The sequence below is a fragment of the Cherax quadricarinatus genome, chromosome 13, assembly GCF_038502225.1.
Source record: "Cherax quadricarinatus isolate ZL_2023a chromosome 13, ASM3850222v1, whole genome shotgun sequence".
In the NCBI taxonomy this organism is placed as follows: Eukaryota; Metazoa; Arthropoda; class Malacostraca; order Decapoda; family Parastacidae; genus Cherax; species Cherax quadricarinatus.
The window spans coordinates 48,675,793-48,703,778 of NC_091304.1; the positions used below are offsets into that span (position 1 = coordinate 48,675,793).

Genomic DNA, 27,986 nt, shown 5'->3' on the forward strand with positions numbered 1-27,986 from the left:
CACCATTTACTGACGTAAAAATAACGAGAAGAATAAAAACAGGAGAGGAGAGTGATGAACGTCAGGGAGACTTCAGGGAACTGCAGATGTGATTAAACAAGTGGCTGCTGGAGTGCAACTCAGACAGATGCAAAGCGAAGGTAGACGGGACACAATACAACATGGGCGGAGAGAAGCTGCAAATATCAGTGAAAAACTCTTGGTGTAAATATAACACCAAGCATATCGCCAGAATGACACACAAACTGTATACCATCAACTGCACATGCAAGATTAGTAAGCATAAGAACAGCGTTCAAGAACTTTAACGAAGAATCCATCAGTTCTTTATATACGACATATGTTGGGCAAATTATCGAGTACACTGACCCAGCAAGGAGCCCACACGCTATCAAGCACGAGGAGTACAACCAGACTAGCATCATAACCGAAAGGAATACACTGAGATGAACCGAACCTGACGACCTTGGTTGATAAAAAGACAATGGGGGGGACATCATTACGACATACAAAATCTTACGGGGAATTAACAGGGCAGATAAGAACGGAGTTAAGAGGACCAGATTCAAGAGAACACAGGAAGCTGATGACACAAATGAGCCAAATGGATATAAGGCATTATTTCTTTAGCCTTAGAATGGTTGAAATATAAAATTATTTGGATGAGGCGGTGCGGTGAGGCAGACTCAATACGCAGTTTCAATAACAGATATGATAAGGCCCATGTGACCAGAGCGCTTGTTGTCTAACGTCTTTTATTCTATAGGATACCCAAGATGACAAATAAAGATGAGTAAAAAGTAAAGCTGACAAGAGTCAGAACAAGGGAAAAGTAAAGCTGACAAGAGTCAGAACAAGGGAAAAGTAAAGCTGACAAGAGTCAGAACAAGGGAAAAGTAAAGCTGACAAGAGTCAGAACAAGGGAAAAGTAAAGCTGACGAGAGTCAGAACAAGGGAAAAGTAAAGCTGACAAGAGTCAGAACAAGGGAAAAGTAAAGCTGACGAGAGTCAGAACAAGGGAAAAGTAAAGCTGACGAGAGTCAGAACAAGGGAAAAGTAAAGCTGACAAGAGTCAGAACTGACAAGAGTCAGAACAAGGGAAAAGTAAAGCTGACAAGAGTCAGAACAAGGGAAAAGTAAAGCTGACGAGAGTCAGAACAAGGGAAAAGTAAAGCTGACAAGAGTCAGAACAAGGGAAAAGTAAAGCTGACGAGAGTCAGAACAAGGGAAAAGTAAAGCTGACAAGAGTCAGAACAAGGGAAAAGTAAAGCTGACAAGAGTCAGAACAAGGGAAAAGTAAAGCTGACAAGAGTCAGAACAAGGGAAAAGTAAAGCTGACGAGAGTCAGAACAAGGGAAAAGTAAAGCTGACAAGTGAGTCAGAACAAGGGAAAAGTAAAGCTGACAAGTGAGTCAGAACAAGGGAAAAGTAAAGCTGACAAGTGAGTCAGAACAAGGGAATATTTTTTTTTTTACCGTTCCCTGTCCTTACCTCTTTTCCTTTCCACTCTAGATTTAAATACCCTCTTGGGTATTTGAGAGAGAGAGAGAGAGAGAGAGAGAGAGAGAGAGAGAGAGAGAGAGAGAGAGAGAGAATGTAGACAGTTCTGTAATTTAAAGAGTTCTTTGACCAGATACATCACTCATCACTCTTGGCAATAAAAAATAAATACAACATATACAAGAAAAACATAAGGTCAATAAACAACTAATAACGTGAATCTAAAACACAACACAAAATGTATACAATCACACCACCAAGTTAAAGTAACCAGCATCAATTAAAAATCTCATTAATATGTCTGTGCTAAAATACTCACTGGAAAGTTGCCCGAGGTCCCTGCGGGCACCTCGGTAACTATAAAATAATGACGGAGGCAGACAGGTCTAAGCCGCAGGCAGACTTAAAATGTATTCCACAGCCAGCTGCACACCATCAGCTACACAGAGGGAGACAGGAGCACCTGGGAACAGATGTCTGTGGGTGACGTGTGTGTCCGCTCCTTAATCGACAGAGATCCACGTCAAGTGACGAGTCCTACATTAATAATTCTGATAATCGATAGATCGTAAACCTTTACATCTCTCTCTGACATTAGGACTGTGTCAAGGCTGTCTTAATGTGTTGAAGGTTAAAATGGCGAACACCAAAATGTATCTGACCACAACTCATAGCAGCGGTACAGTAGCAACAGTAGTATAGCAACAAGACCCGGAATACAGCAACAGTACGGGATACCAACGCCTCTCAGTGCTCAGTGGGGTGAGACAAAGACCCAGTGTAACCTCTGTAATCCTTCTTTTTGCGCTACCGCTCATAGGATGAGCTGCGGGTGCACAATAAACTAGCAGCTCAGGCGGCACAACTAAAAAAAACTCAACGGTACAGACGAAATCAAACCCTTATCTAAAAACCACAAGACGACGTCTATCTGGCGGGTCTCTGTCTGCTGCTTCCTTAATGACGAGTGAGTCAGAGTTAGTCAGTCTCTTACGGTAACAGAGGTAGACCAGGCTTGCTATTATGTGATACTTCCTCATGGTGAGACAGGGTATACACAGAGGTGCATATCTCCCGGTGTATATACACTGAATTTACTCTAATCCTTAACTTGGGGATTGAAGGACAATTGATTCTGCTGTAAAGATGAATTGTGACTTTGGGATGATGGCGATGTCTTCATTAAAATTCCATTCCTCCCGTGTATGGGATATGCCATCCTGAGAGATGGCAGTTCCCGACTAATAGCAACTCCAGTTGTGCTGGAACGAAAACTTTGAAGCTCCCGTAGCTGCTGAATCTTTAATGGAGCACTTTACGATATCTTCATTGCCCTACTGAGGTCTCTCAGCTCAGGCTGACCCATTATGTGTGGTGGAATATGACAGGGAAACAGCTTTTGTTTACACTGTGTAACTATCATATAGAAGAGGGTAACTATACACTCCTGCTGTAACAGGGAAGGCGCTCAGGGCGACCCCTACCCTCTGGCGATTAGAAACGACTCTTAACATTTCATTCGGATTATTTACCAAGCGGTATAGTAACCCAATAAAGCCGTTACGGCTTATTTCCAATGGGGATCTTTAATCAGCTTTCCCAGGATGCGACCCACATTAGTAAGCTAACACCCATATACTTGCTGCTAGGTGAACAAGGGCAACAGATCTAAGGAAATATGCTATTAGTGCTAATATGACAACTAGGTCCTTCCGTACAAACCCAGTGGACACAATAAGTGATTATTGTATCAACATCTATGGATCCAGACTATTAAACATCTTACCAGAAGGTGTCAGAAACACTGCAGGGACAAGTGTATACCTGGAGAGGATTTCGGGGGGTCAGCGCCCCCGCGGCCCGGTCTGTGATAAGGCCTCGCGTGTAGAAGTCTTCGATAGGAAACTGGACAAGCATCTCCACCAGGTACCAGATCAACCAAGCTGTGATGGATATATAGGTCAGCGAGCACCAGCAGCAACAGCCTGGCCCACGGCCGGGTTCCGGGAGTAGAAAAACTCTCGGAACTCATCAAAGGTATAAAAGCCAAGGTCACTACCGGATCGTCTGTGTAAACCCTGTACCTGTGTCCACCTTTGCAAGGCAGCTGCCCCCCTCCCCTCATGCTGTACCTATTAACTGGGCCGAGGATCACTGTTCCCGCGGCATGGTGTCAACCCAGACCCCGTAAACTGAAACTTAAATATTACGCGATTAAGAGCAACAAAACACCGAGGAACAGCAATGTGCTTCTTCACTTCGTAGCTAATTACCTGCAAGTAAACAAATGTAAAACTGATACCGTCTTACAGGTTCACGAGACGAAGTGAAAGACCAGAGCATGGCAAGACGGTAGTACCTCCCTGGATGGTTGCTGTTTACCAGTCTGATACCTACTTCAGGGGTGAGCAATTATCTTCGTACAAATGTAAATACATAATAGCATAAAAGTAGTCTATATATTTGTAGATACAGAATACAAGACCAATACTAACAGAGATTCTTGGTAAAGAAATATATCAGTTAGCTTCCTCTTGTAGTATCAATACTAATCATAATACAAATATTAATATTACAGCTATTAAAACACACAGTAAAGACGCAACGTAATTAGTATTTTAAGTACATCAGTGTAATAAATAAGGATCGACCTTGCTGACTAATATTCTTTCCTTGAGACGTTGTTTTGATTCTTCCCTGATGAGGTAGTAGCAAGGTGGAGTCTTAAATAACAAAAAAAGACACAATACCGTGACTGGAACGATACACAAATAACCCGCACATAAAAGAGAGAAGCTGACGATGACGTTTCGGTTTGACTTGGGCCATTTACAAAGTCACATTTACAATGTGTGATTTTGTAAATGGTCCAGGTATGACCGAAACGTCGTCGTAAGCTTCTCTCTTTTATGTGCGGGTTATTTGTGTAAGGTGGAGTCTTCTTGTTTTCCCTATTCCTCTCCCACATAATAACGATGAAAGAAAATTTTTTCTCCTGTTGGTACATGCAGAATTAATATGCCGTGAGCTACACTTTGCCCTCCCCTGACCTACATGGTAAGCGGGATGACCCCTCTACTGTGAAAGTGGTGTGTGTATATGTAAGCTGGCATGTACTCACTTATACTAATTTGTTAGTGATGAACGCCAGCGAGTAAGCGTACGTGTGTACTCACCTAGTTGTGGTTGCAGGGGTCGATTCATAGCTCCTGGCCCCGCCTCTTCACTGGCTGCTACTGGGTCACTCTCCCTGCACCATGAGCTTTATCATACCTCTGCTTAAAGCTATGAATGGATCCTGCCTCCACTATATCGCTTCCCAAACTATTCCACTTCATGACTACTCTGTGACTGAAGAAATACTTCCTAACATCCCTGTGATTCATGTGTCTTCGACTTCCAATTGTGTCCCCTTGTTGCTGTGGCCCATCTCTAGAACATTCTGTCTCTGTCCACCTTGTCAATTCCTCTCAGTATTTTATATGTTGTTATCATGTCCTCTCTATCTCTCCTGTCCTCCAGTGTCGTCAGGTCGATTTCCCTTAACCTCTCCTCGTAGGACAGACCCCTTTGTATGTGTGTGTGTGTGTACTCACCTAGTTGTACTCACCTAGTTGAGGTTGCAGGGGTCGAGTTCAAGCTTCTGGCCCCGCCTCTTCACTGGCTGCTACTGGGTCACTCTCCCTGCACCATGAGCTTTATCATACCTCTGCTTAAAGCTATGTATGGATCCTGCCTCCACTACATCGCTTCCCAAACTATTCCACTTCCTGACTACTCTGTGGCTGAAGAAATACTTCCTAACATCCCTGTGATTCATCTGTGTCTTCAACTTCCAACTGTGTCCCCTTGTTGCTGTGTCCCATCTCTGGAACATCTTGTCTTTGTCCACCTTGTCAATTCCTCTCAGTATTTTGTATGTCGTTATCATGTCCCCCCTCTCTCTCCTGTCCTCCAGTGTCGTCAGGTTGATTTCCTTTAACCTCTCCTCGTAGGACATACCTCTTAGCTCTGGGATTAGTCTTGTTGCAAACCATTGCACTTTCTCTAGTTTCTTTACGTGCTTGGCTAGGTGTGGGTTCCAAACTGGTGCCGCATACTCCAATATGGACCTAACGTACACGGTGTACAGGGTCCTGAACGATTCCTTATTAAGATGTCGGAATGCTGTTCTGAGGTTTGCTAGGCGCCCATATGCTGCAGCAGTTATTTGGTTGATGTGCGCTTCAGGAGATGTGCCTAGTGTTATACTCACCCCAAGATCTTTTTCCTTGAGTGAGGTTTGTAGTCTCTGGCCCCCCTAGACTGTACTCCGTCTACGGTCTTCTTTGCCCTTCCCCAATCTTCATGACTTTGTGTGTGTACTCACCTAGTTGTGGCTACAGGGGTCGATTCACAGCTCCTGGCCCCGCCTGTGTGTGTACTCACCTATTAGTGGTTGCAAGGGTCGAGACATAGCTCCTGGCCTCGCTTCTTCACTGATTACTACTAGGTCCTCTCTCTCCCTGCTCCATAAGCTTTATCATACCTCGTCTTAAAACTATGTATGGTTCCTGCCTCCACTACATCGCTTGCCAGACTATTCCACTTCCTGACAACTCTGACTAATGTACTCACCTATATATGGTTGCAGGGCTCGAATCTCAGTTCCTGGCTCCGCCTCTTTGCTGGTCGCTACTGGGCTCATTCTTCTGGCTTCGAGAGCCTTATCGTACTTCTTCTTAAATGTATGTATGGAGTCTGCCAGCCAGGTCATTCCACTTTCTGCCTACTCCAGAACTGAAGAAATCCTTCCTAACATCCGTGACTCGTCTGTGTTTTCAACCTCCGACTGTGCCCTAGTTTTCCTGTTTCTCATCTTTCGATTCTGACCCTGTTCACCCTATCAGATCCTCTCAGTATTTTGTACATTTTTATATCACCCCTAGTCCCTCTTTTCTTTAATGTCATCAGGTTTAGTTCCATTAATCTCTCCTCGTAGCACATACCCCTTAGCTCCAGGACTAGTGTCGTTGCACTTTCTCGTCTCGTCTGCACTTTCTCCAGGTGTGGGTTCCATACTGGTGCTGTATGCTCTAAGAGGGATTGACAAATGGTGTATACAGTGTCGTGAATGACTCCTTGTTTAGCTTCCTGAAAGCTAATCTTGGATTTGCCATACGCGCGATGATATGTTTGGTACAATGCTCACCCTAAGGTCCTCCATGAGTGAGGTTTGCAGCACCTGGCTCCAGACCCTGTACTCTGTGGTCTTCTTTGTCCTTCCCCAATCTTTATAACTTTGCTCCTGCCAGGGTTAAATTATAGTAGCTACTGGTCAGAACAGACGTACACGCGCGCGCGTGCGCGCGCGTGTGTGTGTGTGTTTACCTCTGGCTCAGCGTGAGTATACACCATAGTTCAGACATATAGATTCACTTCCCCTCCAGCTGTATTGATGTTCAGAGTCGCCACAACTAGTGTTCCAAGCCACAAAAATACTGTCACCATCATAACATTATCACCAATAAAGTGTACATACACACGACAGTCATGTGACAACACCAGTGGTCTAGGATCACACACACGTCTAACGACAAGTACCTTTGATAACTATTAAGTACTACACAATACACAACAGGCCAAGTGTCTATGTACAAGTACTTTTGACAACTAGTAACTACTACAAACAGATTAAGTGTTTGTGGACAAATACGTTTGACAACTAATAACTACTAGACACATACACGTCAATTGTCTATCGAAAAGTGTCTATCGGCAAGTGCCCTTGATAAATGGTAATTTCTCATTCTGCTACAGAAAGAAACAGTAAATATTGTGGGAACTTATGCAAAAAGTTTCCAAGAGGAAACTTAATCTCCGCCAAGTACGAGATCAATCAGGCTGTAGTAGATGTGTGGGACCACAAGCCGTCAACAGCAACAACCTGGTTGAACACTCAAACGAAAGGACCTGCCCCAAGGCCGGGCTGCGAGGATAAAAAAAAATCTGAAACCCTCAACATACGAGGCTCCATGACAATGAAGTGTTGAGAGTGAGTGTAGCAGTGTCTCTTAGTTACAAGTTATGTCAACTGCGTGCTCCCCCGGCCGGTCCCTCCCCCCGCCACCCTCACTAACTTCCAACCAGATTAACTGTAACTTAACTCTTGATGACAAACAAGATCTCTGTGTTTTAAGTTTTGTTTGATATGTATATACAGAAAGCATGAGAGCGAGAGAAAAGTTGGAAACAACGAGAGTGTGATAGAACAGTGAGAGAGGGGAAAACAGTGAGAAAGAGGGAGAGGGGTAGTAGTAGGGACATTTACAGAGCACTTTGACCACGTAGGTCACAGCACTGATAGCCATAAAATATACTGTATAAATCCCACACAAGAAAAACAGATAAAATTAACAAATAATAAAATCAATGAAGATTAACACTCGAGACAAATATTATCATACCAAGTTAAAATAACCAGCATAACTTTATAAAAAAATTAAATTGTTAAAACACCCCTAAAAGTCCCCAGAGGTCCCTGCAGGCACCTCGGTAATTATAAAATCCACGAAGAATGCAGAAAAACCATACCACGGGTTGGATTGAACCCGCGGTCAGAGAGTCTCAAAACTCCAGACCGTCGCGTTAGCCACTGGGTTCAATCCCGCCCGTGGTATGGTTTGTTTGCAATCGTGTCATTACGATTTCGTGAGTAATGCAGAAAAACTCAAGCTGTGGGAGGACTGTTAAAGTAAGTTCCACAGTTAGTGGCACACGGTAAGCTACTCAGAGAAAGGAACACCTATAAACAGGGGGCTATGGACATGTGTGTACACGAGCATCACGCAACAGATCCTTTTGAAAGTAGTGATTCCTATTGAAGGAGGGGAAGAGGAGAGCAAAACCTTCACTTCCTGCCAAGCCCTGAATAACTTGTTCCCTGTCTTCAGGACTTACTAGGGCGCCACTGCAGTATCCCCACCCCTCCGTCACACTGAAGGCACTTTGCTTCCCACTTTCAGGACTCAAGTCCGGCTAACTGGTTTCCCCGAATCTGTTCATGTTACCTTGTTCACACTCCAACAGCACGTCGTCATGAAAAAAAAGCTTTCCTCCACTCCTAACATGCTCACACAATGCCTGTTAGATGTCTAAGCCCCTCGCAAGCAAAACCTCATTTACCCAATAAAATCAAAGTGTGACTTTCTTTTCCACTGTCGTCCTTATTCTATGTCTCATATTTAACCACATGTATACTGTTTTCTATTCAATTCATCGCAATGCTAAATAATAGAACTTTCATGGCATACATCTGTTTTGTATTAATATACTGCATAGTAAGAGCCGTGATCTCTGAGGAGATACTAGATTATTATAATCATAACTAAGCATTAAACTCACAAGGGTCATGCAGCACTAAAGGAGATACTAGAGGGGCAGCTGCCCACCAAGAATTTTTAAACCCCCCAAAAATTAATATATGTAAATGTGTTACAGTATATATGTGACATATGGTACAGTAGTATTAGGCTATTATATGCAAGAACCACTAACAAACGATACAAGATACAAAACAACCACACGGCAAGTTGAAGAACAGCTCTAGGCCTTTCGTGTTGCAATCAACACATCAGGAGCTTGCAGAAATGAGTAAGAAATCTCAGCAGATTCCTTCAGAGGGACGCTTGCGAATCTGCTGAGATTTCTTACTCATTTCTACAACTTTGCAAGCTCTTGATGTGTTGACTGCAACACGAAAGGTCCAGAGCTATTATTCAACTCCCCCCGTGGTTGTTTTGCATTAGGCTATTATGCTTATAAATTAGGCCAAAAGATCTAAGCTACCGTTAACGGGAATTACTTCAATTAAATGCAGCCCCAGTGCCCTCCTCCTAAGAATTTTAGTCAGCCTGCGAGCCTGATAATATATAGGTTAGCTTAATAATATAATGCTGACTTATTAATGCGTAATTATGTTGCCTATATGAATAAACAGAAGGTTGGACGAGGGGCTTGAACCGAGGTCCGTAAATTGACAGTCCGCCCACGGTTCGATCCCATCGTCCACCCTTTTGTTTATTCATCGACAGTTGTTCACTACAACTTAATTTGAGTTCATGTTAATTATATATTTACTATGCAAAATAAATACATGATAAGCATGTGATTATTGTAACAAAGAAAAAAAAAGAGAACTCATTAAACTGACCTTTTTGTGCTAGCTTCATTATAGTCTTCCTCTTCTCTACTTCCTGAAGGTAAAGACCTCTGTAATTCTCATCGGCGGCCCCCTCCCCATTTTCTGTGGTAGAGGGAACCGGATATCCACCGTTTTCTGTCATGATGGTGAGGGAGTTCCTGTGGCCGTTATTCCTTGTTCATTGTCCAGTCACCACCTGGAGGAGAAGACATGATGCTGGTTAGCAAACCCGCCAACACAATGTAAATACCACTAAAGACGACTGAGACAAAGATTAGCATGTCATAAATATAACTGATTATGCAGTCTACCCTTTAAATAGGACATGCGTTTTCACACGCATTAAATCTGATTTCTACCCGAACTAAACCTCTGCAAAATTTAATATATATATATATATATATATATATATATATATATATATATATATATATATATATATATATATATATATATATATATATATATATATATATATGGAAAATTGTTCAAATGGATGGTTCAACTTGGAACGAATGTTGGTAGATATCCCGTCTGTCTGAGGTTTTCACCTTTCGTGTTGCGACATTGCTAGGTACAAGAAGACCTAGTGACTTGCGAAATATTAAATTGTAACACTAGGAATACTAACTTATTTAATATGCATGTATCACAAGATTATTTAGTGGTTTAAATGTTAGGTAATATTACATGGTAGGGATTACGCAGCGCCTGGCAGTCAGGTTCAAGGAAAGGAATGGAGGATAGGTGTAATTCCTTCGATCAAAAACCTCTCACCTGCATCAAGGTACCTCCCCTTGATGTGTTATCTAATATAATTAGCACTGATACTATAACATAGTATACAGGGCGTAGACTAGCACATGCTTCCTTACTAGGTAAGCAACGAGGGGTGATCAAACATACTGACTTAATGCAAAAATCGTAAACAAGCCATACAACTCCCCCTATCCCTGGGTTGTTGTACATTTAGATTTAAATCTAACATACAAGGATATAAAAGTTACACGAGGATTAAATACCAGAGAAAGGTGTATGTCTCAGTGTTTGCATGCTGAGAGTTAACCCTGATTCCTATTTTGGGGATTAAAGTATCCTTTAACTAATGGTGAACAGGATATATGCAATATTAATGACCTTTTGTTTGGTCGATGCACTTGAAACCCAATTAACCAGCCAAAACTTGTTTAGTACTGTACATATCTTTCTCAAGTTGTGTTTTCCTTTTGTAAATTGTGTTTTCCTGCTACAAGTTGTGTTTTCCTGCTACATGCTATCACACAGGATAGGGGTTCATATGTCAACGATGAAATCTGTCAAGTCAGTGCTGAAAGACTTGAGTAGGGAAATGACAAAGCCTAGTAACGTAGTAAAGTAACAATCCACATTAGCTCCGCACCTACCATCACAGCTTAGTATTCCACAAAGTTGAGCGTTCAAGTAACTACTTCAAGCTTCAAAGGTTTCGTTCCAGCAGAGATTGAGTTTACTTGGGAATTACCGTCTCTCAGGATGGCCTGTCATACCTTCATGGAACAACTAATCTGAGGAAGTGCTCAAGCAGGTCTTTGTACCGAGAAAAGGACTATTTACAGAAAATTACTTTTATCAATGAGTGGGTATTTGCATTTACATGTATAATAAGGTCTTGTGCATAGTTTCATACCGTTCATATATTTCATATCACTAAGAGAGTATGTGTAAAACTTGTTAGGGAGACGGGGCTTGTCACGTACGCTAATTGGTGGCGCAAATTCAGGAGTAAAACTTAAATGATGGTAGGGAGGAGCTAGTATTGACATGAAACCTAGTTAATACTGGCCGGCCACACGCAGTTCTGAATCAATGTTGTGTACAAGGTTCTTTTGGGTGTACACAGTCTGAAGTGTTGGCTACAGTGTACCACTCGCTCTCTTCAAGAGTCTCTCCATAAAGCCACTGAAGGGTTCATGATCCGGGAAAGTGGAGCAACCCTCTCTTTACCCGGATAAAAAGAGATTACCTCCTAAATCCCAGTCACTGTAGGACCCCAGGAGTAATCAACCACCGCTGTTACTGAATGTTTACGGCTATATGACGAATTGTATTTAAAGGGCAGTATGTACTGCTCGAGGCATTAAGGAAACTGTTCATCACGAGTGGTTTCCTCAATGAATGTCTTAAGTGTCTTTTACCTAAGCCACCATCAGCCCGCTGTGTGCCTTCCCTCAATTTTTAGGTTTCGAGAACTTAATTCTTTTGTTAATTAAGGCTCCAACAGATTCGATCGGTCGATTTCTGTGCTGAACTTAAAGTTATCGACTGCACGAAGGTCATTAAGGTAACAATTTGCTTGTACACCACCAATCATAAATATTTAAATCCCTCTCAAATAGGAATTAAAGTAGGACATTTAACATACGAATAAAACGCTAATATATATATATATATATATATATATATATATATATATATATATATATATATATATATATATATATATATATATATATATATATATATATATATATATATTAAAATTTGAAGAAACATTTTCACGGTCTCATACGGCCAATGATATACTGGTATTATTATTATTATTATTATTATTATTATTATTATTATTATTATTATATTAGAGAATAATTAGTTAAATATGTTTAATGTCGGAGACTCCAAGGTGTTAAACTGCTGTGTTGTAGAGATACTTATCCATTTTTGTCAGCCACGCCAATAAATTCAGCAGACAGGCATACTTGAGGCTGAGATTAATATACCAGTGAGGACGTCACTACTCAAGAGGGCACGATAAATGCGCACGAAACATGATCATACATTCTAAACCTAAATTCCGAAAATATTTCTAAGCCTTCGAATATAAAACCTACATTATTGAATGACTAGTGTGGGAAACATACCCAGCAGTACCAGCACAACCGGAAGGTTAGGTAAGACACATATGCAACAGTTAGGTATCTTTATTTTGAAACGTTTCGCCTACACAGTAGGCTTCTTCAGTCGAGTACAGAAAAGTTGATAGAAGCAGAAGATACTTGAAGACGATGTAATCAGTCCATCACCCTTAAAGTTTTGAGGTGGTCAGTCCCTCAGTCTGGAGAAGAGCATTGTTCCGTTGTCTGAAACAATATGAAGTTGAAGTGACAGAATCGGGCCTTATATAGTGCCAGGAGGTGAGACGTAGGTTGATTTGGGAGGGCAGGTCCTTCTCAAACCCAGCCGTTCTCACTAGTAGAGGTTGTCGAAGTAGATGGTCTGTACCAAGATACCCTTGTGTTGCAGTGTCTGACAGAATGAACATTAAAATGGTATAAAATACCGACAGATTGTTAGGTAAGACACATATGCAACAGTTAGGTATCTTTATTTTGAAACGTTTCGCCTACACAGTAGGCTTCTTCAGTCGAGTACAGAAAAGTTGATAGAAGCAGAAGATACTTGAAGACGATGTAATCAGTCCATCACCCTTAAAGTTTTGAGGTGGTCAGTCCCTCAGTCTGGAGAAGAGCATTGTTCCGTTGTCTGAAACAATATGAAGTTGAAGTGACAGAATCGGGCCTTATATAGTGCCAGGAGGTGAGACGTAGGTTGATTTGGGAGGGCAGGTCCTTCTCAAACCCAGCCGTTCTCACTAGTAGAGGTTGTCGAAGTAGATGGTCTGTACCAAGATACCCTTGTGTTGCAGTGTCTGACAGAATGAACATTAAAATGGTATAAAATACCGACAGATTGTTAGGTAAGACACATATGCAACAGTTAGGTATCTTTATTTTGAAACGTTTCGCCTACACAGTAGGCTTCTTCAGTCGAGTACAGAAAAGTTGATAGAAGCAGAAGATACTTGAAGACGATGTAATCAGTCCATCACCCTGACCACCTCAAAACTTTAAGGGTGATGGACTGATTACATCGTCTTCAAGTATCTTCTGCTTCACAACCGGAAGGTACTTCCGGCTGCGCTGGTACGCCATGTCTTATTTACATATAAATATAAACTATTATTTTCTGCAGCATATTAAATCTACATGTAATACAATATTGTTAAGCGTAAAATAAAGCCACTAGCATAGTCATCCCTTCAAGGGACGTGTCTTGATGCTCGCGAGGGCTCTTGATTCGAGAACTTGAAGCCTTCCTCTCCTTACTAGGACTAAACCTAATAACCTCCCACTCCCAAGGAGCCGTTTGACACTTAAAGGATTATGTTCCCCCATAAATGCAGTAATAATAATTTAGTTGCTTTTAGTTAAGCCATCAATACCACCAGTGTTCGTCTACGTTAGTTATATGCAAGAAACAAGAGCACAAATTATTTTTTTAAAAATTCTGTACTAATTTACATCCATAAAAAACACTTCTCTAGAGTGGAACCCGTAAAAATAATTTAGCCTCCAGCCTGTAAGCTGAGTTCTTTTCTAGTGTCTAGGTTAGGTTAGGTAAGATTCGTCAGTAAACAGGACAAGTGTTTCCTGACGCGGGTCTCAGTCGTATGATAACCCGCCGTTGGAGCTTTTGGTCATCTGACCGAGGCCTTCCGCTGGCTTACCGGTCCACCCCTTTAAAAATTATGGTCATAGTAATGACCATTTAGTACTAATTTACAGTCGAAACTGCAAATTAACTGTAAGCTACTTGCATCCCTAAATTCTCCATGATTCTTAAGACAAATCTACAAGAACCATGTGTCTGAAGTCACACACAGGTCTACTAAGATAAATAATAAAGTTAAGAGTCTACTTTGTGTGGATTCCTTCTCACAACAGCTTTCGAATCCATGGCGTAACTCATATATCACTGATCAAGTACCTGTAATACTTACTGTTACTGAAGGAGTCAGTTATATCTTCAGCTTGTTTATAAAAAATTTGATGACAGTGAGAGAGAGAGAGAGAGAGAGAGAGAGAGAGAGAGAGAGAGAGAGAGAGAGAGAGATAGAGATAGAGAGAGAGCTACGACAATAGTCAAGCTCACTATCACAGCTTTAAGATGAGGTATGATAAAGCTCATGGAGTAGGGAGAGAGGACCTAGTAGCGGTCAGTGAAGAGGCGGGGCCAGGAGCTGAGTCTCGACCCCTACAACCACAGTTAGATGAGTACAATTAGGTGAGTACACACACACAAACACACACAAGCAGCAAACTAAGACTGTGACACAAGGGGGGAAGCAAGGATTAAGTGTCCATCACATAGGTAACCCCCGGTCCCTGTCACCCCTACACCGCTTCACTAAGAAAGGGGCAGGAAGGGGGGCAGAGTGACACGAAGTCGTAGGTCACAATACATGGGGGAAGCTCTAAAAGTCATACCGAGGGAAGGGAGGAGAAAGAGGGGATTATGGAGACAATTCGAGTGAAAACAAAATATGTCTGAAAGCACAAAACGTCTGACTTAACTGGAAAGATCCATGAGAGAGGTAAAACAAGTAGGCAGGTCTCATAACACCTGCTGCACCTGTTCACGCAGCAGTAAATCGACACTCAGGAGCTACATGATTATTGTGGGTCGCATCTTAATAATAATAATAATAATAATAATAATAATAATAATAATAATAATAATAATAATAATAATAATAATAATAATAAAATCTTTATTTCTACAAGCATATGATCTAACTTATACAAACCTAGCTGACATCAACGACATAATATATAGAAAGCCTCTGGCTATACCTGGAGAGGGTTTCGGTGGTCAACGTCCCCGCGGCCCGGTATATCACCAGGGCTCATGGTGGAATCAGGGCTTGATCAACCAGGCTGTTACTGTTGGCCGCACGCAACCCGTACGAACTACAGCCCGGCTGGTCAGGTACTGACTTTAGGTGCATGTTCAGTGCCTTCTTGAAGACAGCCAGGGGTCTATTGGTAATCCCCCTTATGTATGCTGGGAGGCAGTTGAACAGTCTTGGGCCGCTGACACTTTTTGTGTCTCTTATTGTGCTAGTGGCGCCTCTGCTTTTCATTGTGGGGATGTAGCATCGTCTGCAGAGTCTTTTGCTTTCATAGCGAGTGATTTTTCATGTGCTAGTTAGGTACTAATCCCTCTAGGATTTTCCAAGCTCTAGGGAGTACAGGTTCAGGAACTTCAAGCGTTCCCCGTAACTGAGGTGTTTTATCGCAGTTTATATCATTTAGGACCTAGTGCCGTGAAGGTTCTCTGTACATTTCCTAGGTGAGCAATTTCACCTGCCTTGAAAAGTGCTGTTAATGTACAGCAATATTCCAGCCTAGATAGAACAAGCAGCCTGAATTGTCATTATGGGCTTGGCATCCCTAATTTTGAAGGTTCTTATTATACATCCTGTCATTTTTTTAGCAGATGCGATTGATACAACGTTGTGGTCTTTGATGGTGAGATCCTCTGACATTATCACTCTCAGGTCTTTTACGTTAGTTTTTCGTGCTATTGTGTGGTTGGAATTTGTTTTATACTCCGATATAGTTTTAATTTCCTCACGTTTTTCATATCGGAGTAACTGAAATTTCTCATCATTGAACTTCATGTTGTTTTCTGCGGCCCATTTAACGATTTGGTTGATGTCCGCCTAGAGTCTTGCAGTATCTTCAATAGAGGACACTGTCATGCAAATTCGGGTGTCATCTGCAAAGGAAGACACGGTGATGTGGCTTACATCCCTATGTCAGATATGAGGATGACGAACAGGGTGGGAGCAAGTACTGTGCCTTGTGGAACAGAGCTTTTCACCGTAGCTGCCTCAGACTTTACTCTGTTTACTACTACTCTTTGTGTTCTGTTTGTGAGGAAATTATAGATCCATCTACCAACTTTTAATGTTATTCCTTTATCACGCATTTTTGCACTATTACACCATGGTCACACTTGTCAAAGGCTTTTGCAAAGTCTGTGTATACTACATCTGCGTTTTCTTTGTCTTCTAGAGCATCCAGGACCTTGATAAATGAGACACATGTGCAGCACTTGAATATCTTCAATGAGAAAACGCTTCGCCACACAGTGGCTTCATCAGTCCATACAAAGGAGAATGGTGAAGAGGAGGAGTTTGAGGGACTGATTCCCTCAAACTCCTCCTGTTCTTCACCATTCTCCTTTGTATGGACTGATAAAGCCACTGTGTGGCGAAACGTTTCCTCATTCAAGATACCCATGTGCTGCACATGTGTCTATTTATCAACTTGTCGGTTCTCTGCACCATTCATCTACATCCAGGACCTTGTCATAGTGGTCCAGTAGCGGGGACAGGCAGGAGCGACCAGCTCTAAACCCATGTTGCCCTGGGCTGTACAACAGATGGGTATCTAGATGGGTGGCGATCTTGCTTCTTAGAACCCTTTCAAAGATTTTTATGATATGGGATGTTAGCACTATGGGTCTGTAGTTCTTTGCTATGTCTGTTGTTTTTAGCAGCTGTGGGATGACCCCTGGGTTCATGCTCCCTCTCCATATGTTAAAAGCACATGATAGGGGCTTCTTGCAGTTCTTGACGAACACGGAGTTCCTTGAGTTTGAGCCTGGAGCAGAGTGCATGGGCATGTCATTTATCGCCTTTTCGAAGTCATTTGGCGTCAGAATAATGTCAGATAGATTTGAGTCTACCAAACTCTGTGTCTCGCTCATAAAAAATCATTTAGGTCTTCGACTCTCAGTCTGGTTAACGGCTCGCTAAAAACCAAGTCATATTGTGACTTGCGTAGTTCACTCATTTCCTTGCTGACATCTGTGTAGGACCCATCTCGTCTAAGTAGGGGTCCAATACTGGATGTAGTTCTCGACTTTGATTTGGCATAAGAAAAGCAATATTTTGGGTTTCTTTCAATTTCATTTATGGCTTTTAGTTCTTCCCACATTTTTTGACTCCTGTAAGATTCTTTTAGCTCTAGTTCGATGTTTGCCATTTCTTTGACCAGTGCCTCCCTTCATATTAAAGATATATTTGCCTCTTATAGCCGTTCTGTAATTCTTCGCCTTCGCCTGTATAGGGAGCACCTTTCTCTTTCTAGCTTACATCTCTTCCTATTTAAAGGAATATGCCTTGAGCATACCTCGAGTGCCACAGAGTTAATTTGTTCTAGACATAGGTTTGGATCCGTGTTGCTTAGGATATCTTCCCAGTTTATATCATTTAGGACCTAGTTGACTTGGTCCCACCTTATGTTTTTGTTATTAAAGTTGAATTTGGTGAAGGTTCCCTCTTGCCTGATCACATTTTGTAGGTCAGGGGCCCTGCACATACATGTCTGAACCTCTGTTATGTTGTGATCTGAGTGTGTTTTTGATATAATAATATTTCATATCAGATCATCATTGTTAGTGAAGATGAGGTCCAGTGTATTCTCCAATCTTGTTGGCTCTATTATTTGCTGGTTTAAGGTAAATTTGGTGCAGAGATTTAAAAACTAGTGTGTGCGAGCTTTCATCTGAGCTGCCTCCTACAACATTATTTGCTATATTCCTCCATTTTAGGTGCCTTAGGTTGAAATCCCCCAGGAGCAAGATGTTGGGGGCAGGAGCTGGAAGATTTTCCAGACACTGATCTATTTTCAAAAGCTGTTCCTGGAATTGTTGAGAAGTTGCATCCGGAGGCTTGTATACAACTACAATGACCAGGTTTTGGTTCTCGATCTTTACTGCCAAAACTTCAACTACATCATTTAAAGAATTTAGTGATTCCGAGCATATCAGCGACTCTGAAGTACAGGCCAACCCCTCCCCCCCATCCCCCTTCCTTTTGCCTGTTCACTCTGTCGCATCTGTATAGGCTATAACCCGGGACCCATATTGCATTGTCAAGGTGAACCTTTATGTGGGTCTATGAAAACCGCGAACACTGCGTTTGACTCTGTAAGCAGTCCACAGATGAAAGGTATTTTGTTGCTCGTTGCTGGCTTTAGACCTTGTATATTTGCAAAGACGAATGTCGTCGTAATGCTGGTATGGGGGAGTCATGCAGAGCATTTCGGGCAAATTAGGTTAATTTTGTTCCCAGGATGCAACCCACCTCAGTCGAAATACTACTAGGTGAATAGGGATAGCATTTGTCTTACGGAAACGTGCCCCAATGTTTCCACCCCGGGGATCGAACCACGGACCTCTGTGTGTGAGCAGAGTGCGCTACCAACCCAGCTACGGGAGGACCTCAAAACCCCAATGGAAATAAGTTTCACAATTTAGCTTCGCATTATTCACGTCATTAACCTTCCTGGGTTAATTAAACAAAATCGACGGACTGCAGTCAGGTACCTCATGCAAGTGTGTCTGCCGTTTTGGAGGTCAAGAAAGCCATTTAAATTCAGTAAATGTGTGATCAAGTTATAAGCCGAACCTTATAAAAGTATTATAACACACCTTTGTTATTAGTACATAAAAAAAACGTAATACGTGATATTATTATTTAATACTGCATTAACTAAGTCTACATACATGAAAGTACAGACAGTTTTATTGTCTCTTGCCTCGGTACTACCCTTATTACTTGCACTAAATAGTCTGATTCCAAGGAATCAAAGTTTATTAATGAGCTGTGTTAGTAAATTGTCAAATGTGCATCTATACAGACTAAACATACCGAGTACTAGTCTGCGCATAAGATGTATCAGACCATAGCCCCGGCCGGGATTGAACCCGCGGTCATAGTCTCAAAACTCCAGCCCGTCGCGTTAGCCACTAGACCAGCTAGCCACAATAAGATTCATCCAACTAGGTATATTTCTACACCATAGGAAGGTTAGCACAGGCACCTCTTGAGTCGAGAGATGTATCAGGTCATTGGTTCAACTGGTAGTGCCCTCTCACACTGAGAGACCGTGGTTTCTCCCCGGCAAAAGTGAAAACATATGGCATGTTTCCTTACAACTGTAGCCCCTGTTAAAACATAAGATACCTGGGTGTTAGTCGCCTATTATGGGTCGCATCCAGTGGGTAGTAGTATAACTCAGATAAGGTTCGGCTTAGAGCAAGCTGGGGTAGTATAACAGCCTGTAAATTCAACTGCGTAAAAAACTATATTTAAAGTGAGTTAAATATATCGGCTAGAAAAAAGTCATATCGTTTTTACACAAAATTGGCAGATATACCAAACCTCCACACCTTCGTCGAAGCAGAATACATCAGTGTTAAATGTTTGAAGCCAATTAAAAAGTTTTTTTTTAAAAGGTATCAGACTGGGTTCAAGAATCCTGGAACATTCTAACCAGAAGTCACCTGAATATGCCAACAGCAAGCCTCCCTTAAATATACTACACAAAGATTACTAAATATACTACATAAATGTAAGTCAATATACTGCACAGAGTAGGCGTGTGTCAAAAACTCGGTATCGGTTAGTATCGGCTTATTTTGATGGTATCGATCAAAACTTTGGTGTCGTTACATACCTAACAAAAAATAATTACTAATGAGAGGAAGAGGAAGCTTACTAAAGTTTACCCTACACACACAGCTCTCATTGGGGGGGGGGGGAGGATGAAATACCGTGAGGTTAATTCAGACTTCTCCCCCATCCCTAGCCAATACATGGGGGTCATAGATTAGATAAATATTGAGCTAGTTAGCTCTCCCTCAGTCTGCTCTTTCCCTCCCTTCCTCTATCACTCTCTCTGATTCTCATTATATATATATATATATATATATATATATATATATATATATATATATATATATATATATATATATATATATATATATATATATATATATATATATATATATATATATATAATTATATACACACACACACAAAACCACCACTGAAAAAAATAGCGAAATTCCTAGCGCTTTAGTGACTTATCACATTATCAATGTATGGAGTCACGACTGATTTAGCCCCAACTGACGCTCTTATTAAGTTAATTTTGTTGAATTCTCCCTCATGACTGATCGTGGTTTACTATTCCAAAGCAATGTATTAACAGATCTGAACCTCGCTAGGGGTGTGGTATGATATAACTATCGTGACAGTTATTTCTCATTCCCTCCTATCTTATCTCTCCCAATCCCTCCTATCTTATCTCTCCCCCTCCCTCCTATCTTATCTCTCTCCCTCCTCAAAACTACTACTTCTGTCTTTGGTTTCATATTCGTCTGTTTGTTGGTGTTGTACCCCATCAATATTATAAACTGGTGGTAGCCAGAAATGAAACCACTGGTATAATACACAGCTTTATGAAAGACACTGGAGTAACAAGGGTAGTTAAGATGGAAACAGTAACAATTCAGTAGAGATATATGTAGCTCACGTCTTTCGCCTAGTTCCAAACCTCCTGTGAATTCCATGCAATTTTTCAACGTGGTATAGAGTCATATGGCCATTTTTTTTCATCCCCGCGTTTAGTGCCGGCAGTGTCCGAAGGGAGTGGAGGGTCGGGAGAGAGCATTCTGCTTTTCTACCCTTAACTCAGGCATACAGATAATTAAGACAGTCCTTACCTATGCGAAAAGTTGATTGTTTTGTCCTAGCAGATAGCCTCAGGGTCAACTTTCTCTGCTGTTCCCATATACTCTTTAATACTTGCCATTCACAACACACCAGTACTCATAATTCGTTTAATTGCCACTCTTGCCAACTCACACTGCTGGCTGATGTGACGAGTCGATAAAAAAAAATATGCAAGATAAGCATGTAATGAAGAGTCGAATATTTTAAACATCTGAGAATAAACTCAGATTGTTTGCATGATTAAGAGAGGTATGTGTACAATTCAAGTCCGCTAGATGCTACTATGGGACCGCTTGCAGCTCTAATCCATGTACGAAATTTGTGTCCCGAGGGAACCTTCCCTTATCGTAAGTCTATGCCAAACGCCTTGTCCACTCCTGTACTTCCTCTAGTTTGTGCTACTACCAAAACTCCCAACCTTAATCACTCGCGTCCATCATCCAAAGCAAGTGTTAAGAGCTATCATTCCCGTAGCACTCGTAGTATGCGCAGTACCCACAGTCAAAGAATTTGCTACAATTGTGGTTACCGTGGCCATATCGCTATTAATTGTCATGACAATCACCCTAAGAAGCGTCGTACTGATGATGAGTACCAGTCAGATCTTCCCTACTGTACTTATCATAGAATTCATGGACATGACACTTCTGAGTGCAATGCTCTCTACAACCTGCAGTACTGTAGATCTTTCCGTGGCCGTTCCAACCGCAGAGCCAGGAGAGGAAACAGACGTCGTGGTTCACAAACTAACCAGAACCAGGCTCATTCTTCCAATTCGGGGGAATCCGAGCGCCCAAGTCTACTCGTCCAGTCGTGACAGTAGTAGGTGATAACGAGTACACCATCCCAGTCCAGAATTCCTATGAAGCCTTAGCCAGCCTTGAGATTGACAGCCCTGCTGTTGATGCTGCTTCACACGTCTCTGACGTAGAGGAATTTGGGGATGAAGTAGAAAATGCCTTCTCCGATGACAACCCACCTTTCTGTTTGCATATAACTCCTAACGAAACGATTGGTCCTTTAGTACAAGCTTCTGTCCATAATGCGCCCGTTCATGTGTTCATGGACTCTGGTGCGCAAGTTAATATCATTAGGTCTAGCTTGTTTAAAGAGAAGCAGTTACGACGTGTCCTCCTCGTTGAACCAACTACTGTAACCTCCCTTAGTGGAGTAGCTGGTTCCCTTCTGCGAGTCCGAGGTCAGACTTCGCTCACCTTTACTATCCAAGGCAGAGACTTTACTGCTGCTTTTCTTGTTGTCGACCAGATTACTTTCCCTGGTGACCTTCTACTGGGATTTGCTTCCATGCGAGACTTACGCATTGTGCTCGACCCATACCGATGGCATGCCCAAATTGACGACTTGATCGTTCCATTCTGGGGTTACCAGCTTGGATCAGAAATCTGTCATACTGCTGCAGAGTATGATGTACGCATTAAGTCCTTACAAGCCAATGCATTCTCCAGAAGCGTACCCAAGCGGTCAGGCACTGGTAACTCTGTCACTCCCATCTGTGTTCCACCTACACCTTCAGATATGCAAGATAGTGTATTGCCTCAAGTGTCCGAGGACGCTCAGACTGCTTTGAGTGCTCTGCCTATCCCTGCAATGTCTGCTAGTCCAAGTAGTAGTTTCTCCAAAGGGGACGCCTTGTCGGAAAACGATTACTTGAAACTAGTAATGCCATCTCTTGTTGATGTCACATGCCGTCTGCAGAAAGACGTCTCTGTTGCGGCTAGTGCTCTCACTAGAGTGTCTGTTGTTGTTCCTAATGTTTCAGATGGTGATAACGTCCTAGTTGACAGTGATTCCTGCAAGGTCAAGGGTTTATTTGTTGAACCTTCCTTACACGTTGTAAGAGACAGTAAGATCCATTTACTCCTTGCTAACACTTTGGGTCACAGTGTTCGTCTCAGAGCAAATACCAACCTCGTTGACCTAGTTCACTATCCTTACCCTGTTCAAGTACAGGATGACGTGCCACCTGACCAGTGGGTTGGTGCTATTTCAACAGTGGAGAACTCATCCACTCCACTGGATCAATCCATCCCACTAGTTGAGGAGAAAGACTTAGCTCCCACTGATTTCCCAGACGAAGTCCAGCGTTTGTTGACGCTGTTGAACAAACGTTGTAAAGCCATTGCCTTACCAGGTGAGAAGATGGGTATAACAAACTTATTGTCCCATCGTATTCCACTTGAACCTGGTACCAGACCTATTTATATACCTGCGTACAGAATGCCTCATTCCCAAGTTGCTGTCGCAGAGGAACTGATCAATCAAATGCTCAATGATGGAGTTATTGCACATAGCAATTCACCCTGGAATGCGCCCTTGATCCTAGTGCCTAAGAAGGACGGCACTTGGCGCCCGGTGATTGACTTTAGCAAGTTAAATGCGAAAACCATTCCAGATCGTTTCCCACTTCCTGTACTAGGTGACCTTTTACGCAATATCGGAGATAACAAAGTCTTCTCGACCCTGGACTTGTTACAAGGGTTTTGGCAAGTCCCTCTTCACGAGGACAGCCAAGAGTTAACTGCATTCTCCACTCCCACAGGTCATTATCACTTCCTCCGTATGGCATTTGGATTACGATCGTCTCCTATCACGTTCTCTAGACTCATGACCAACATCTTTAGAGGTCTTATAGGTAAAGCACTTATGGTGTACTTAGACGACGTAATCGTCATGTCTGAAGACGTGGACACACACCTGAAAAGACTTGATATAGTACTTGGCAAGCTTGAAGAAGCCAATTTAAAGATCAAACTGTCCAAATGTCAATTTTTCAGATCAGAAATTAAGTTTCTGGGTCACGTAGTCACTCCTAGAGGGGTTACGACTGATCAAAGTAAAGTAACTGCAGTACTAAATTTTCCAACTCCCAAAACTGCTGATGTCGTAAGATCCTTTGTGGGCTTAGCAGGTTTTTATAGATCTTTCATTGCCAATTTTTCTTCCATAGCTGCTCCACTAACTGAATTGCTTAAGAAAGATGCTCCTTTTGTTTGGACCTTCTGTCAAGAAAAAGCATTCCAAACTCTAAAAGAAAAGTTAACATCTGCTCCAATTTTGAAAATCCCAGATTTTTCTAAGCCCTTCTATCTGACAACTGATGCTAGTTCAATTGGCATAGGTGCCGTACTAGCTCAGAAGACTGATGGCAAGTATAACGCAGTTGCATTTGCTAGCCGAGTCCTTACGAAGGCTGAACGTAATTATACAGTAACGGAGCAAGAAGCTTTAGCAATAGTATGGTCTTTAAAGCACTTCTGAGACATTATTTACCAGTACCCTGTTCATGTCTTGACAGACCATGCACCACTGATACCTTTATTCCAGAACAAACAGCCTACTGGAAGGTTAGCCAGATGGACCTTGACTATCCAAGAGTTCAATCCCACTTTTGAACATTTACCTGGCAAGTCGAATGTAGTCGCAGATGCTTTATCGCGACACGTTAGTGTAGTTACTGCAGATCCTCCATTTACTGTCGAGGATGTCAAAAATGCCCAAAGAACAGATCCCATGTGGTCTGGTGTGATTCGATTCCTGCTCCAGGAAGATCTTATTCTTACTGTGAAGCCACCAGCACCCATTAGTGACTTTGTAATGAGCCAAGAATTACTGTATCGAACAGCCGTGTTGGGTACTCCAAGTAGAAGAGTTTACCAGTTAGTAATTCCACAGTCACTAGTGAACGTAGCTCTACAGCTAGTTAATGATGCACCAGGTATTGCACACCCTGGTATGGATCGTTCTGTGAAACAAGCCAGAATGAAATACTTTTGGCCACGTATGGCAACTGACATTTCCGAGTATGTTAAGAAATGTAGTGTTTGTATGCAACATAAAGGAAATGTCAATGGTCCTAATCCAATCCAAGTGTACCCTACCACTAGCGAACCGTGGGAAAGAGTTGCCCTTGACTTGTTAACCAATTTTAAATGTTCCCTCCAAGGCAACAAACATCTGTGTGTTATGGTAGACCATTTCACCAGAAATTGTGAGTTAGTTCCTATTGCAGATAAGACTGCAGAGACAGTAGCTAAAGCGTTTAAAGAACGCATTATCTGCAGGCATACCACCCCTAAGTCCTTAGTAACAGATAATGGAGGTGAATTCTGTAATGAGATTCTTGAAAATTTGTGTACTTTATACAAGATCCCTAAATCCACCATTGTTCCTCATCATCCTGCCAGCAATGGGTTAGCCGAAAGAACCAATAAGAAAGTACTTGATGTCCTGAGAGCCACTATCAACCCCAATAGTGAAACTTGGGATGAAGTCATACCAGATGTCCAATGTGCCATAAATTCTGCTTACAATGCTTCCATAGGTGATACTCCACATTATGCATTGTATGGTGTAGACAAGCCTTTACCCTATAAGTTGTTATATTCCACTCCGAAACCTAATTACAACCCTGATGATTTCGTAGCAACTCGTACCAGCATGGCTCAAAGTGTTTTTAAAAGAATCCGTGAAACACTTCATAAATCAACAGCAGAATTTACTAGAGTAACTAATAGCCATGCTAAGCCATCAAAAGTAAAAGTAGGTTCAAGAGTAATGCTGACAAATTTCAACAAAACATCCGAAATGCCTAAGCTCGATCAAAAGTTTGTCGGACCTTATCGAGTTGTAGAACATATCTCTGGTAATAAGTATAAGGTTAGAGAAATTAGTACTGGCAAGTACAAAGAATCGCATTTAGATCATATGAAATTAGTATGCGATGTTGATGATATTGCTACCCAGACTAATGTGACAGATGCTGAAAATCCTCTTGACTCTGTACCCTCTACCTCAAATACTCAGTCAGATAACCAACCTGAATGTCATTACTCCTTGCGTACTCGACAAGTAATGAGAAACCCACAAGTATTTTTTGTAGATACTCGTTCAGATCTCCCTCGGTCAAGGCATGTGTTAGCCATTGCAGAGGAATTCGATCCTCCCAGAGATGATAACCATTCTGCATATGTAAACCTCACCCTCACAGAATTGGGTTTAAATGTACATAGTCTGTATAACTAGATGTCCGAGATGAGGTAAATTGTCAACTGTCTGTTATTAACTGATTAGTTTTTCAGAATTTTTTTTTTTTCGTATTCACGTTCCCTCCGTATTCTGAGAATTTGACAGTAATGATCTGAGTGTGCACCAGATGCCTTTGCTGTTAATTTCACCTTGTATATATATATTTATTCTTCCTCAGAATCCGTAGAGTGCATGAATACAGATCGATTGATCAATTCCATCCATATTGTACAATGATTTAATCTTATAGTTTGTAATGCATTACGTTAAAAGTGATTACGTTAACACCCATTACGTGAAACTCATTTTGTTAACATCCATTATGATACCATCCATTAGTTCTAAGTTACATATGAATTTGTTATTGTATAGAATCAGCCCAGAACCACCTGCCTGTTCAGCCTATAGATAGTAGTGTATGTCGAGACGACATACATAACATGAGCGAGCTGTCAGCATAGTTGCTGATCCCTATGTTGTATAGCATATAGTATCATCCATGTGCTTTAGATAGGAGATCCCTTTTAGGCCTGTGACTTGTGTGACGTCACGGGATGCGCATGTGCACGGTCGTACCTCTGCCTCCCCCTCAGTCGGTGTAGACATCCAGGCAGGGGCTGGGCTCCACGTTCATCATCATAGTCTGACAATATATGTTACCATCCAACAAGTGTGTCTACCTTCAACCCTCGATATCTCCATTTAATAACCCCTACGATATATATATATATATATATATATATATATATATATATATATATATATATATATATATATATATATATGTCGTGCCGAATAGGCAGAACTTGCAATCTTGGCTTAAATAACAACGCTCATCTTGCCATATAGGACAAGTGAAAATTTGTGTATGCAATAATTTTGCCAAAATCATTCTGAACCTAACGAAAAAAATATATTTCAATGTGTTTGTTTAGTATTAAATTATTGTAAACAAATCTAAAATATATTTAGTTGGGTTAGGCTAAAATAAACTGTTCTTTTTATAACAAGGTTAGGTAAGTTTTCTAAGATTTTTTTGGTGCAAAATTAAAAATTTTTGCATTAACATTAATGAAAAAAATATATCTTTAAACGTATAAGAGAAATTTTTTTTAGAAAGGACTTAATTTTAAATGAGTTCTTGTTAATTGACCAGTTTTACATATTCGGCACGACATATATATATATATATTTATATATATGTATATATGTATATATATATATATATGTATATATATATATATATATATATATAACAGGTTTCCATTTGACTGTCCTGTTTCTTGAAGTACAAACCATCGGTAGTCCCAGAAGAGGGATGAAGGAGACAAAGAAGAAAGGGGATAAAAATGTCAACTGTTCCTCATTAATTCTAAATGGATTTTTCACATACGGTTTGTAGCATTTTTTTCGAGTTAGGTTACTGAAGTTAGGATTTATTAGGTTAAGCTGTCCTCTGCCAATAAAAAAAAACTTATTTTAGTATACCACAATGACATTAAATGAGAAATAGGAAAATAGGTGTAAATAGAAAACAGAGGATGACCTAAAATCCTAAATAATAAGGGGAGGGAGGTATAACGGAACAGAGAGAATAAGATAAGAGGAATAAGTGGAGAGAGAGAAAGAATTGGCGAGTAAGGGATAGGAAATAAGAACAGCAAAAAGAATAACGAGAGAAGGGGAGAAAAAAGGATGAAACAAAAGGGAAAGGGAAGGAAAAATAAATAAACAGATAAGAAAATAGGGGAGGTGTAAAACGAAGGAAGGATAGTGGAACAAGAGAAGGAAAGGGGGAGGGGAGGCAATAAGGGCGGAATTCATTTGGTCACAAGCACACCACTTGTA

The 27,986-nt window shown here is 41.3% G+C and overlaps 1 protein-coding gene across 2 annotated transcripts in view; it reads right to left on the minus strand.

The window, feature by feature from the left end:
• LOC128688468 (shootin-1-like) overlaps window positions 1-27,986 on the minus strand; it is a 187,753-nt gene that overhangs the window by 136,919 nt on the left and 22,848 nt on the right. For both annotated transcript variants that reach the window (XM_070084700.1, XM_070084699.1), the window contains exon 2: window positions 9,692-9,878. In XM_070084700.1, the coding sequence (XP_069940801.1) occupies window positions 9,692-9,824 (133 nt within the window). In that variant the 5' untranslated portion in view covers window positions 9,825-9,878. The remainder of the gene's footprint in view (window positions 1-9,691; window positions 9,879-27,986) is intronic.